At 53.4% G+C, this 13,468-nt stretch overlaps 1 protein-coding gene across 4 annotated transcripts in view; it reads left to right on the top strand.

The window, feature by feature from the left end:
- The first annotated feature begins 1,892 nt into the window (after positions 1–1,892).
- The window catches only part of CYFIP2 (cytoplasmic FMR1 interacting protein 2), a 49,943-nt gene continuing 38,367 nt past the window's right edge, over positions 1,893–13,468 (top strand). For 3 of the 4 annotated variants that reach the window (XM_069028733.1, XM_069028731.1, XM_069028734.1), the window contains exons 1-7: positions 1,893–2,033; positions 8,531–8,671; positions 10,683–10,772; positions 10,852–10,929; positions 12,064–12,165; positions 12,851–13,032; positions 13,344–13,440. In XM_069028733.1, coding sequence (XP_068884834.1) covers positions 8,555–8,671; positions 10,683–10,772; positions 10,852–10,929; positions 12,064–12,165; positions 12,851–13,032; positions 13,344–13,440 — 666 coding nt within the window. In that variant the 5' untranslated portion in view covers positions 1,893–2,033; positions 8,531–8,554. Of the gene's footprint in view, positions 2,034–8,037; positions 8,130–8,530; positions 8,672–10,682; positions 10,773–10,851; positions 10,930–12,063; positions 12,166–12,850; positions 13,033–13,343; positions 13,441–13,468 lie in introns of those variants that run through there. The other variant, XM_069028732.1, reaches the window with a different exon arrangement.

Raw genomic sequence — 13,468 nt, 5'->3', positions numbered from 1 at the left:
ACTTTTTAATGAATGAGATGTTAGGCATTGTACCTCTCTGAACGCTTGTCAGCACAGCAGGATTCAGGTGAATGGCTCTGCTAAAGCTCACTTGGCAGCCACCAGAAATTCATGTGTATTCTTGTGTTCAGCTCACCCCACCATCATGTTGTCTCTCCCCTCCACACACGGATGCACACACTGCTGCTGTAGCTGCATGGGGCTGCCCTTCACTGTCATTCTCCCCAGCCTGCAGAGAGATCTGCAGGACAAATGCAGGGAAGCTCATTCTATCCTTCTACCAGCTAAGACAACACGGAGCAGAAAATTAAAATAGTATCATAACATTCATGGCATTCCCATCACCCTGAGCCTGACTGATAATGGGACCAGATTCAACTGTGCAAAAAAAAAAAAAAAAAAAAAAAAAAAGCCACAGCAGTCTTTGCTGCCAGTTTTCTTGAACTAACCTTGTTTCACCCATGGCCTCAGAACGATACTAGCTGTTAAATCCTTAGTGTCTGCAGTAACAATGCTCACTTACTGAATTTTTCTGATGAGCATTAAATAGCAAAAAGAGGAATGATGGCTACAAACAAAGTATTCCAGTCAAAGGTGAGGTAAGAGTCGTAGATATCACAGAATCACAGAATAGTTTGCGTTGGAAGTGACCTTTAAAGGTCACCTAGTCCAACCCCCAAAGAAGAAATGCTATCCAGGGAAAGGGGTCTACGCCCAGAGATTTATTGATACCTTTTTTCAGGCATGGTCCTGTCCTTTAAAACAAACCTAGTTCCTAAAACTGTTCTGCTCCTTTTCTAGTTTGCAGACCCATGACTTGAGCCCATGGCATCCATTCCAATTACAGCAGCAGAACTGCAGTGGGAACCTCATGTCCAAGCTTCCCTGCAGAGCCAAGAGGCACCCACAGGGAGCAAACTCGGCCCCACACTTTAATGGACAACAGCAGAAGTCACTAAAGAATTGGAGGAGTCACTCTAATCCAGGAGATGCCAGGGAGCAACCTGGTGTTGGTGTAAGCTCATGGTCAGGAAAGGGACACTGCCAGGGCCACCAAGGAAATACATCTAGACCTGTCTCTAGACTTTCGTCAATCCTTGGGTATTTACCAGTGTCTTTCAACAAACATGACAGCTCCATACAGGGTTTGCATCAGTCACCATGAGGCAATGTCCCTCTGAAAGCTGTGAGTTTGGATTTCACAGTACATCTGAAGAGCTGTGTAAGAGCTTTAAACAGAAGTAGGAGCAGAAGGACTGGAAACTTGTCCCTGAAAGAAAAACAGATGCCAAAAATGCCAAAAGGAAGACCTTTTGGATGCGGTGCTGAGTCAGAAGAGGATTGGAGCTCTGAGCAAAGGCGCTGCCTTCTGGTTTTGATGCCCAACATGCTCAGTCATCCAAGGCTCTGTATGTTTTCTATACGTGTAAGAATTCTGCCCACCAGGGCGATTGTTAAGATGGTAGGTGACGCCTAACAATGCTCCTCCGAGGGGCCGAGGGGCTGAACACCCGCGACCCAGCGAGCCCAGCAGCAGCGAGATGGAGAATCCCAGCCGGTCCTGCCTTCTCAGGGACCCAAACCCACTCTGCCAGCATCAGGCTTCCGCGGGGCTGCTGCAGCCGCCCCCGGCTCTCTCCCCTCCGTGCCCCGGGGGTGCCGGCGGCCTTCCCCACCCCGCCGGGAGCCGCCGGCGCCGCGCTGCCGCCGGCCCGGAGCTCCCCGCCGCGGGGGGAAGCGGCCCCCGGCCCCGAGCGGGGGCAGAGCCGCGGCCCCCGGCCCCGCCGAGCTGCGGGAGCAGCCCCGGCCCCGCCGCGCATCCCCCGCGCCGCTGGGGGAGGAGCCGCCCGCGCCGCTCCAGCCCCTTCCCGCGGCGGGGGCCGGGGCTCCCCCCGCCGCCGCGCCGCGCGGAGGGGCCGGCGGAAAGCCGCGGAAGTGCACTTGCTGCAGCCATTTCCTGCTCTTTGTGCGGGCGGCGCGGAGCATCCCGCGGAGCATCCCGCGGCGCCGAGCATCGCACCCGCGGAGCGCAGGTGAGCGGGCGGGGGTGGGCGCGGGGCTGCGCGGGGGCTGCGCGGGGGCTGCGCGGCTCCATCCCCTCCTTCCCTCCCTCCTCCGGGCTGTGCCCGCCGCCGAGCCCCGTCTCCCCGGAGCGCCGGGCGGGCTGAGCGGGGCAGGTGCCGGGGCGGAGGGCGGGCGGCCCGGCGGGCCGGGATGTGCGGGCTGTATCCCACAATGCCCCGAGCTACCTGCGGCTCAGCCTGCCCGCAGCCGCCGCACAGCGCCGGGGAAAAAATAGCGCAAATCCCCCTGGTCCTCCCCCCGCCCCGCATCCCGGCCCCGCGCCCCCAGCACGGGGGAACGGGCCGGGCCCCGGGCCCGCGGGCGCTGCAGGCCCCGCCGCGGCAGCGCAAGCCCGAGCCGGGGTGGCGGCGGTGCTGGAGAACGGGGCGCGGAGGGGATGCTGATGATGGAGGAGCGGCGGGGGGCGGCCCTGGCGGGAGCTCCGGCCGGCTCCCGGAGCGCCCGTGGCGTGGAAATACGGTGTTCCACGGGGGTGAGGGGGATGGAGGCAGCGACGGAGTCAGAGGCAGCGCTGGGTATGATGGGCTGGAGCGGCGGCCGCAGGTTCGGGCTGTGGCGTGGGTCGGAGCCGGCGGAACCTCCCCCGCCCCGAGGCGCCGGTCCCCGTGCGTGGGGCCGGGCGGCGCTCCTTTGTGCTCAACTTTGCCCCCGATGCCGCTGGGAATGCCGCTGGGAATGCCGCGTGCCAGCCGCATCCCACCGCGCGGAGGGGGAGGGAGGCAGTGGATGGATTCCGCAGGAAATTTCCGTGGGTTGGAAGGACCGGGAAAGAACGAGGAGGAGAAGAAGAAGCACACCGTCCACGCTCGCTGCGTGCCCAGGGCTGTTCTGGAGAAGGGGGCAGGGTGCAGGGTTTGTGTGCTGTCAGGGGACACTGCCAGCAGCAGAGCGTGACCCCCTTTGCCATCTGCCGCTTCCCACGGGGGGTTCCTGCCCGGGGGCTTTGGATCACAAAGGTCTCAAAGAATTAGGCTGAGTCGCTAAAGCCTCTGCGCCCTCCTGCCCTGAGATACCGAAAGAAAAAACACCCTCGTGTTTTGCACGATGACAGTTGTCTGGGGTTAGTCACAGAGACGGGTGACTAGCCCAGTGTTCTGGTGTCACAGCCATGTAATTCTGTGCTAATTCCCTGCAAAGGAAAATTCTTTTCTCCATTTCTCTGTACAGTTAATTGTTATTAATGAAGCCTGAGGAATATGGAAAAATCTTCCATTTTCTGACCAGTCTCTTGAGCAAAGCAGGGTATGCTGAATTCATTTTTGCTGAATTCAATTTTATTAACAGTTATCATCTTTGCATGAAAAATGGGAAGGTTGGGTTTGGAAGATCAATAATTGGTCAACTATTAACAATGCTGGCCTCTGTAATTTGGTTTCCCAAGAAGTGCTTTAACTCTCAACAGGGGGTTGCTTGTAAACTTGCTCTAAATTTCTCAACTCCATTGAAAATGTAGTTTCATATACCTGTCTCCTTCCTTGACCCGCTTTCTTTGGCACCAGAAAAAAAAAAAATAAAAGATTTAGTTATTCTAAAAGAAATGAATTGCAGAATGGTTGTGTTGCTGAGAGACAAGTACGGTGCAAATGCTTGGAACTCAGCCCTAATGGGATGGCAGAAAACGTAGAGTGGAGATGGAGAAAAACAGCTTCAACAGCTTCAGGAGTAGTGCAGTTCGGCTTCCTTTTTTAATGGGAAGGGTAATTTCATGGTTATTATAAACATCTGCATCTGTGTAGGGCAGAAGCCCATCCTCAGTCACTCTGCAAAGAACCTCCCGACTGTGGTGGTGGTTGCAGTTAAAAGTAATTCTTCAGTGCATTTTAGGCAGGAGTCAAACTAAACTTTTACACTATGAAGGCATTTTTTACTAAATATATGTTGGTGGCCAGGCTCCTTTATCTTCCTGTTGCTGTCAGACAGTGGGTACCAGAAACACTCTGCTTTTATGCAACTGACACTTCGCTCTGCTGTGTACTTGTTGGGCCAGGATAGTGCCTGCCCACTGGTTAGATGCTATTTTTGGAGAAAGAGAAGCATTATCACAGGGGTAAAAACTAAATTCAGTGACTTTCCCAGGTTACCCAGGGGCTGGGAATCAGAGCTGGAGAAGAATCTCATATCCTCAGAGGGTCAGCAGCTTTGTCCTCCTTCTCTACATTGCCACCTCCCCAGCAAAAGTCTTTTTGCTGCTCATCTCACCCCAGGCTCACAAGGCTTGGACTCTGTCTGGGCAATTCCCATTTTTTCTTGCCTCCTTTCCTGTTCTTGGTACCTACTGCAGCACCAGTATGAGTGTCTGCTGGAGGAGCAGGCAAGCTGAGAATCTGAAACAGCCCCTGCCACTTCCCCAGAGCTCTGAGCTGTGCAGCTTGGGAGCTGAGCACACGTGCATGCAACATATTCCTTATGGCCCTGCTTTTAAAAGTCATTATTTCCCCAAGCTGCTTGAACAATAAAGTTGCTTTTGTGTTTCTCCCTTCAAAGGGAATGATACTCCACCAATACTTCTGGGCAAGCATTTTGGTGGGGAAGGTAGGACGTGCCCTGCAAGGTTAAGCATCTGGGATGTCCATCCTCACTCCTCAGAGCCTTCCTATGCTGTCTGTGAAATCTGGTCCCCAGGCTGCTGCCACAAAAGTCGCTATGTTGGGAACTCTTCCTTTCCATCTCGGGGTGGTGGGGCCCTGCCTGGCTAGCTCCCTGCAGTGTCTGAAGCCCCAGGTCCTCTGTGTGATCATTTGGCTTTGGAAGGTGCATGAGATGGCCAGAGGGTTTGCAACTGAGGTGTGGGAAAGGGGACAGGAAGTTTCTGTAGCAAATTAGCAGAAAGTGTGGGCAACGCTGCACCCATTAGCGCCGATGCTCATGAGCAGAAGGGATAATCAGCCCGGTGGCAGCATCCCTGCCTCGGGTTTCACTGGGGTGGGGTTGGTTTCTGCCAGGCTCACCTTCAGTTTTTACAAAACATGTAGGACCAGAGGAACTTTGGCTTCTCTGACCAGGAGCAGGATATGGAGGTGGCTCCTGGCAGCCTGTGAGTCCAGAGAGGAGGATATGCAGGGGAAGCCTCGCCCAACTGTGCCTGTGCTAGGACAGAGAAAAGCCCCGTTCCTGGGCAGGCTGCTGTGCTGCTCCCTGGGTGGAGCCCAGCCCCACGGCCACATGTCACTGTCACCAGACCACCACCATGGGCTGAGTCTCCTCTCCCCAAAACCCAGGTGGTGGATGGCAGTGGAGGCTTTTTGATGAGTGTCCCAAGGGATCCCCGACTTCCCTGAGCTGGAGCTGCTTGGCAGCTGCCAAATTACCTCACAGCTGCCCCCCTTGTTGCTGGACAGAGGGGATGAAGCTGGATTTACAGGACAGCCCCAGCATGTCTGTGAAAGAACCTTTTTGCAGGAAGGTGAGGGAGAGCAGCATGGGTCTGGGGGAGTAGGGCTTCACCTGCCAGCTCTCCCAGGCAGCCCCTGTGGTGGGGAGACACAGTGCAGTGCCCCAGGGACTGGGCAGAGCAATCACTGATGCCTTCAGAGCCTTCCCGAGCCTGTGTCCAACTCACAGCCCCTCTAACTGCTGGATGCTCACAATTGTCAGGGGACCCCACCCAGGGGCAGGGCCCCTGCTAGCCCTACAACCACCCCAAGGAGCAGGCCAGGGGCCATGGCACTGGCAGATGTCAGATCACTCGAGGCTGCTCCTCTCTGGATGGTCTGGGGTGATGATCCAGGGCTGCTGGCCCTGGACCAGTGGCCCCTCTGTCACACACTGTCTGTGAGGCTGCTGTCTGTGGCAATGTGCTGCAGACACAAAAGTCCAGGGGAAGTCCTGGCTGACCACACTGTTCCCTGTAGCTGCTCTTGGGTTCCTGGTTGGTCTTAAGAAAGAGTAGAGTAGAAACTGGGTGATGAGAGGTAGAGTAAAAACTTGTGTGTTAAACCTGAAGTCTGTAGTTTTTCCAGCTGCATCTGGATCCTTGCAGTGCTCAGCCATGGCAAAGCACAGGGTGGGCTGGCAGCCAGTTGCACCTCTCATGCAGTTACTTGATGCTTTCTTTTCCCATATTTCTACATGCTGCCTCTCTGCCTCTGAGTGCAAGATTTTTAGGGCAGGGACTGCCTTTAGCCTCGCAGGTGTGTGCACTGCCTGGCACAGCAGAGTCCTGATGCTGTATTTGGGACTCTGTCTCCTGGGGTGGCCCAAACAGCAGCAATAATTTTGCCTCTTGAGTTGACACTCCCATGAGCTCTTTGGGTGTCACTGGGTTGTTGGGGGAGTGCCTTTGGTTACAGCAAACTACCAACTCCTTGCACAAATGGCCTTAGAATTTGACTTACAGAAACATGGGGAGTGAGCCCAAATAAACAGCCACAGCCCTCAAAGCCATGAATGGAAAGTTTTGCCTTCTCAAGCCTGAAGTATGTAATGAAGCCTGAGTGAGTAGATAGAGTGTTGTTCTGGGATGCCAGTGGTGAGTCCTGGGGGGCTGGAGGATGGTGGTGGAGTTCTGTGTCCATCTGTGGGGCTGGGCAAGCTGAGCCTCGCCCCGGTGCAGAGCAGCCCAGGGAGCCCAGGCAGGCAGGGAGGAAGCTGCAGATGTGTAATGTCTGGGTTTGACAGTTGCTGCAGTTTGTAACAGGAAACCATTTTACTGAAGAAGGGCAAAGAAGGAAACAGATATTTGAGTGTGGAGGGGAAAAGCTGCTTGAGATTTTGGTTTTTTTCCAGGCACTCATTTAATGATGCTTCGGCTGCAGGTACAACCAAACCTGTTTCTCAGCTGCCTGGTGCCTTGGGGAGGCATTTGTGGAGGTGGAATGGGTTTTGCCAGGCTCATAGGTATTCCTGCAGCCTGTGATGATGGGGCACAGCTGCAGACTCCTTCCCTCCCATCACCCAAGGTGAAGCCAACCCAGGACTGCACACTGTGCATCCCCCTTAGCTGTGGCCCTTGCTGGGTGCCTGTGTGTCTATCCATGGATGTCCCAAAGCCATTATCCTTCATGCTTCCAGTGCTGGAAATGGAAAGCAAGCTTATTTTCTTGGAAGCAGTGACTCAACTGAGGTAAAAAACAAGAACCTGAGGGATTAGTAGCAGGTAATTATCTGAGTGTGGGGTCCTGTAGAGATGCTGTTGTGACCAAAGGAGCTGCTGTGGTTGTGCTCAAGGAGGGAGGTTTATGCTGCTGCTGTATTTGGTGCTTGTGCAGACACTGCCTTGTGTCCTGCCTGCTACCATGTCTGGCAAAAAAGTTGCAAAAGCTTAGAGAAAAGCCAAAGAGATGATTAAAGGATTGGAAAACATGCTCTGTAATGAGGCAGGCAAAGAGCTTAGCTGGCTTGCAGGGTGTTATATTGAAATGTGTGAGTATCTGGATGGGAACTTTGATTTAGGGAGCTCTACTGTCCTGCAGATCAGAGCGATGAAACTCAAAGGCTCACATTTCAAACTAGACAGGCTCGGAGTGAGCCAAGCAGCACTGGGGGGGCGATTTTCTAATTGAATGATGTGTCAATATTTAAAGAATTCTCTCTCTGCAAATGTCTAAGTGCAGCAGGGTGTTTTTTCTGGGAGACACAGGCTCTAGGTCGGCCGCAGCTATTGCACAGGATTAGGCATTAACTGGGGAAGCCCTGTGGCTGTGGTTACACAAGGGCTCAGCCTGGGTGACAGCACTGTCCCCCCGTGCCTGTGCACTCACAGCCAAGGTGAGTGGCAGGGGAGATGGGGACACAGGTTTGTCCTGTGGTTCCCACTGGGCGCCTGCCTGGGGAAAGCGCCAGGGAGCTTTCAGAAATGTTTCCCTTTGATTTTATTTTGTGTGCAGCTGGCACAGTTGGCAGCTCCAGGGTGAGCTGGGACTGGGCAGGGGATGCCACGTCAGTGGTAGAAGTAGGGAAATTGAACAGCAACTTCGTTTTTGCTGCTTGCAGTGCCACAACTTTGCCTGCACAGCACTCGAGCCTTTCCAGTTCACCTCTGGGAATTAATGCAGTTGGTTGTTTACAGTTTCCTGCGCTGTTCATGTGTGTGAGAAGGAGAGCATGTGAGTGTCAGCATCCGTCATTCTTCTCTAATCATGCTGCTTCAGGAGATATTCTTGATAGCACCGCTTTGCATTTCGGAGCACACGTTTTCACCCGGGGCTGCTAAAGCTGCTCTGCAGCACCCAGCTGTTCTGAGAGACTTTTGCATAGAGTTAAGAGAGAAGTGCCTGGGTGGGTAGTTGCATTTCTCTTATTCTGCATTCCTGCTCTGCTGTTGAATTGCAGAAGGAGAGAGAGACATAGGTTTAATGCACAAGAAAAGGAAAATAGGTAAACTGGGTTTTTGTCCCCTGCAATGCCAGCCAGTCATAACTCTGGTTTTGTCCTTTCCCATTCAGTCTCCTGCCTGCTGGCTGGTTGTCTTGTCTGTCTATCACCCTCTCTTTTGCTTTGGGTTTAGCACGAGAACTGAACATCTGCAACCATGACGACTCACGTCACGCTCGAGGATGCCTTGTCCAACGTGGACCTGCTGGAGGAGCTGCCCCTGCCAGACCAGCAGCCATGCATCGAACCTCCTCCCTCCTCCATCATGTACCAGGTACTTCAGCTCCCCGAGGCAGAGGGTAGGGAGGGTTGTTCCAGTGGCTCATGCAAAGCACAGAGCCACACGGTGCTGTGAGAACCAGCCGAAAACATCCGGGGTTCAGTGTATTGAAGGAAGCGTTCAGAACAGATCTAGCCACAAATCTGTTCCCAAGGACTTTAAAAGGAAGGCACCAGATACTGGTGAAAGAGACTTTTAAAGCCGAGCAAAAATTAAGACCAGAGTGCATGAATGGGTAGGAAGCAGGAGATAAGATTTGTGATAGCAGCAGAAAGTTCTCAGTGATGTTTATTTGTGCACATATTTCTGTGCTTCCTTTTCGTGATCGTGCGTGCATCGAACTGAGCAGGGCAGGCTCAAAGTCCTGCCTGACTTTGGCTGGCCTGTGCCTCTAGCACAGCTGGAACTGCTGGCATGCGAGGGAGGGCAGCTGCTAGAACCACTTCTCTGCCCTGAACAACTCAGATTTAGCTGCAGCTGCACGGACCAAGCAAAGCTTGGCAGGGGCCCAGGGCACGGCTTGGCTCCTGCTTTTGGTTCCACAGTGGGATGCCTCGGCTGCTTGGCCACCACACCCTGCCCTGTAGCACACACCCAGGGTTAAATATAACAGGGGGTTCCTTTCTCCATCCTGCTGCTCCTGAGTTCCTGGCTCGCCCGTGGCAGTGTATAAATACACCAGCACTGTGATTGTTGTGCCTCCTACACGGGCTCTGGAATTACAGTATCTCTTTCAGCAGGTCAGACCCTGGGCTCATTCCAGAGCCTTGGTATCTCTACAGTTTATCAGACCCAAAGGTCATTCTGGGCTGTTCAAATTTCAGCTCTCCCTGAAAAAATCTTCATGTAATTATTTGCTTATCTCTTCTTTCAATAAAGTTTGAGCCTTTGCTGGCTTGTGTCTCATGAGGGTCTCAGGGTCCAGCCTTATGGCACAGCCTCCTCTCAGGGCCATGAGTGTGTGCACACAGCTGGGCCTAGAAACCTCCTCTAAGCTGGATCTGGAGGTGTTGGCCCAGCTTGTTTCCTCATCATACTCAGTTGGTGTGTAGCCCTCTCCCCTGCTATTGAGAGATGCACTTTCAGTCTCAGCTTGTGTTGTCACACTGGTCACATGTGATGTCCTGGAGGCACTGAGAAGAGTAGCCCTGTGGCCACAGGTCTGTGCTCTCAGCTTTCCTACTCAGGAAATGAGGTATTGAGGTGAGTGTGGTCTCTGCAGTGCTGCTGTCATCACAAGGAGCAGCCCTGGGTGCTTGGGACCTCTGTCTGCCCTGCCCTGCAGCAGATACCATCAGCCAGCCTTGGCAGAGGAAATTACTGAGTGCAGAGCATGTGAAGGGCACTCCAGAGAGCCAGGGGAGCTGCTTTTCCATCCCCCATTTGCCTCTGCAGTTTCTTGCTCCCCTGTCCCAGCCCAAAGCTGTATCACAGCTTCCAGGACAAATGTTTGTCCCAACAACTGTTTGTGCTTGCAAGAGCAGCAGTAGCACTCATAATAGCACCTGGATGAGGGCTGACTTTCATATTTATGTTTTCCAGACAACTCATTCCCTGCCCTTTCTCTGTGTTTATCCTTCGCACTTCCTGCTGACAGGATGTGGTCTTCCCCCAGCAGCCAGGGCTCAAACAGAAATTCATGGGACTGCATCTGTCTTTGAATAACCAAGCTAAAATCCGTAGAATAATTGCTGTAGCTTTTCTCTCTGGTGTGGCTGCAGCAAAGTTTGGCTTCATTTTACAAAGATTTGTCAGTCTTGACTGCCATATTTCCACATGTATTCCCTGCAGGATGAACATGTGTGATTCCAAAGCATCTCAGGGTGTGTATATGTGAAACTACTTCAGACCTAGAGGTGCAGCACCTCAAGTAGTTCACAAGCTCCTCCCATGCCTCAGGAGCCCTACTAATTCTGCTTTTTGCCAACACATCCCATGTTAGGCTGTACCAGGTGAGCAAACAACCAGCTGTGTTTTAATCCCCATCTCTCCGTTTTGCCCACAGGCTAATTTTGACACAAACTTTGAAGACAGGAACGCCTTTGTGACAGGCATTGCCAGGTACATCGAGCAGGCCACGGTGCACTCCAGCATGGTGAGTCCCCTGGCACTGTCCCCAGGGTGCTGAGCCTCCAGTGCCTGCCCTGTGCCAGCAACACCCCTCTGTCTTTCAGAATGAGATGCTGGAGGAAGGCCACGAGTACGCCGTGATGCTCTACACGTGGAGGAGCTGCTCACGAGCCATCCCTCAGGTACTCAAGCCCTTCCCAGGCAGGGCTGCTCTTGCAGTGACCCCTGTGCTTTGCCGTGGGCCACGTGGATGTGGCCAGGGGGGTCCTGTGCTCGGTCCCCCAATCTCCCTGCTTGGTCAGGTGCAGCTCCCTGCTACATCAGAGACTGTGGCTTCACAGGTGAAGACCAGAGCCTACACCTGAATGTGCTCCACTCCTCCCTACCCCAGCTGCATCCTCATGGCCATTGATGCATGGTGGGATTCTCAGGGCTGTCCTGGGCAGGGCCAGGACTTTGATGATCTGTGTGGGTCCCTTCCAGCTCAGAATATTCTGTGATTCTGTGGTACTGCCTGACTGCAGTGTGGATCACCAGGGCAGGGACATTAGATTGCCCACTGCAGAGAGGGCAAGGCTACTTTGGCATCATCCCCCATGTCAGGCTGGCTGACATGTCCCCCCATGCCCTGAGAATCAGCTGCTGGGTTACTGAATGTGCACCAGAGCTGTCAGCCCCATCACAGTTTTGTGGGAGCAACAGCTGCAGACAAAACCAGAGGAGGACAGCAGGATGCCCTGGGCAGCTGGTGTTTTCCCTGTAAGCTTGATAATGACTCCAAGTAACTGTTTTGGAAGTGAGATGGATGACAACTGAGTAAGTCCTTAAATTTAGCTTCCCAGGATTCCAGCGACAGTGACTCAGTTCATTGCTGTCAGCCACAGACAAGCCCAGTGATTTTTAATGGATCCTCAACAGAACCAAAATAATCCCAGCGAGGCTGCAGCAGAGCTGGAACCTGCTGCCTTGTGTGTCTTGCAACACAAAGTCTCAGATAATTTCATGCTACAACATTCCCACATCGTGCAGCAAGTCCAGACTCCATATTGCTGGGGTTCTATGCCAGACAAACGCATCAGGAGACTTCTGTCCCTCAGAGTCAGGATTGTGCCTTTTCAGAATGCATGGAGACAATTTCAGATCTGAAATAGCCCCTTTTGCTTTCATCTGTTGGTTTGAGAACCAGCTCCTCCTCAGGTCCCTCTGTTGTCCTCGGGTGGGGACAGGACTCCTTTGAAACAAGAAGATGGTGCCACAGTGACCCACAGCTGGGTTAGAAGCTGATGCTGACACGGATGATTTTCTTTGCAATGCAGGTGAAATGTAACGAACAGCCAAACCGAGTGGAGATTTATGAGAAAACAGTGGAAGTCCTGGAGCCAGAAGTCACCAAGCTTATGAAGTTCATGTATTTTCAGGTAAGTGGTCAAGGAGAGAAGCAAAAAAAATCTTACTTACTTTGATGTTAACATCCTAAGCAGGGCTGTGCTATCCTTGCCTGCCAGGACAGCCCCCAGTAACCTTGTAGCCACCTGAGCAGAAACCTCAGACCTGTGTGAAGGAGAATCTGTGTGTCCCTTGCTCGGCCCCAAAATCTTCTATACAAGTTGGGAAAGAGCACACCTCAGCCCTTCAAGTTCATGGAGACCCAGAGCCACCACTCTTTGGAGCTAAGGGTGTCACAGGCTCCTGTTTTTCAGGGATGTTGGCTGATGTGAAGAGCTGATTACCCATTGTCACGTGGCAACCACAGAGCTGCTGTGGGCCCCCCATCACCGCCTGCGTTATAACCAGCTGCATCTGAGTTTCACAAACATTTTTAGGTTTTATATCCTGTGAGATCTTTAAGTCCCACCTAAAAGATGCAGCCTGATGTGGCAGAACACCCCACGGTCGGGGCAGGTGCAGTTGGGGAGTGTTCAAGCGCCCTTCTCCCCTCAGGCGCTGAGGGTGTTTGTCAGCAGGGATTTGTAACTTCTGTTTCATGTGACAGCCAAGAGGGACCTTGGATCCTTCATTCCCAGCCAAAACCCACGTTTTCTAAAGCTTGTGGGTGGAGGGGGTTCCCATGGGGGTGCATGACCCTGTGCCCCTGCCCTGCAGCGCAAGGCCATCGAGCGGTTCTGCAGCGAGGTGAAGCGCCTGTGCCATGCTGAGAGGAGGAAGGACTTCGTGTCTGAGGCCTACCTCCTCACTCTGGGCAAGTTCATCAACATGTTTGCCGTCCTGGATGAGCTGAAGAACATGAAGTGCAGCGTCAAAAATGATCATTCTGCTTACAAAAGGTGAGAGGGGACGAAGAGGCGGGAATGGGGACAGGACTGGTCTGCAAGGGAGCTCCTGGTCTGCCCAGCAGTAGGGCAGGTGGACATCAGGAGGCTGGAGATGGGGTTTCTGTGCTGTTCTAGGCTTTCTTTGCGAGTTAAGGCAAATCTCTGGGCCATGTTGTGTTGCAGTTCCCTACTGGAAATAGAGTTGTTACGTAGAAGGGTCTGAGTCTGGGGCATTGCAGCTGCAGGCCAGACAGGGAAGGTGGGTGGTGACAGTCTCACACTGGCTGAGTGACCCTTGGTGATGTTGGATTTGTCCCTTCCAGAGCTGCCCAGTTCCTGCGGAAGATGGCAGACCCCCAGTCCATCCAGGAGTCCCAGAACCTCTCCATGTTCCTGGCAAACCACAACCGCATCACTCAGGCAGGTCCCTGTTCTCTGAGCCACTGAA

The sequence above is a fragment of the Aphelocoma coerulescens genome, chromosome 13 (assembly GCF_041296385.1).
Source record: "Aphelocoma coerulescens isolate FSJ_1873_10779 chromosome 13, UR_Acoe_1.0, whole genome shotgun sequence".
Taxonomy (NCBI): Eukaryota; Metazoa; Chordata; class Aves; order Passeriformes; family Corvidae; genus Aphelocoma; species Aphelocoma coerulescens.
Note: the sequence above shows the minus strand (reverse complement) of the source record. Positions and strands in the feature narration are given on the sequence as shown.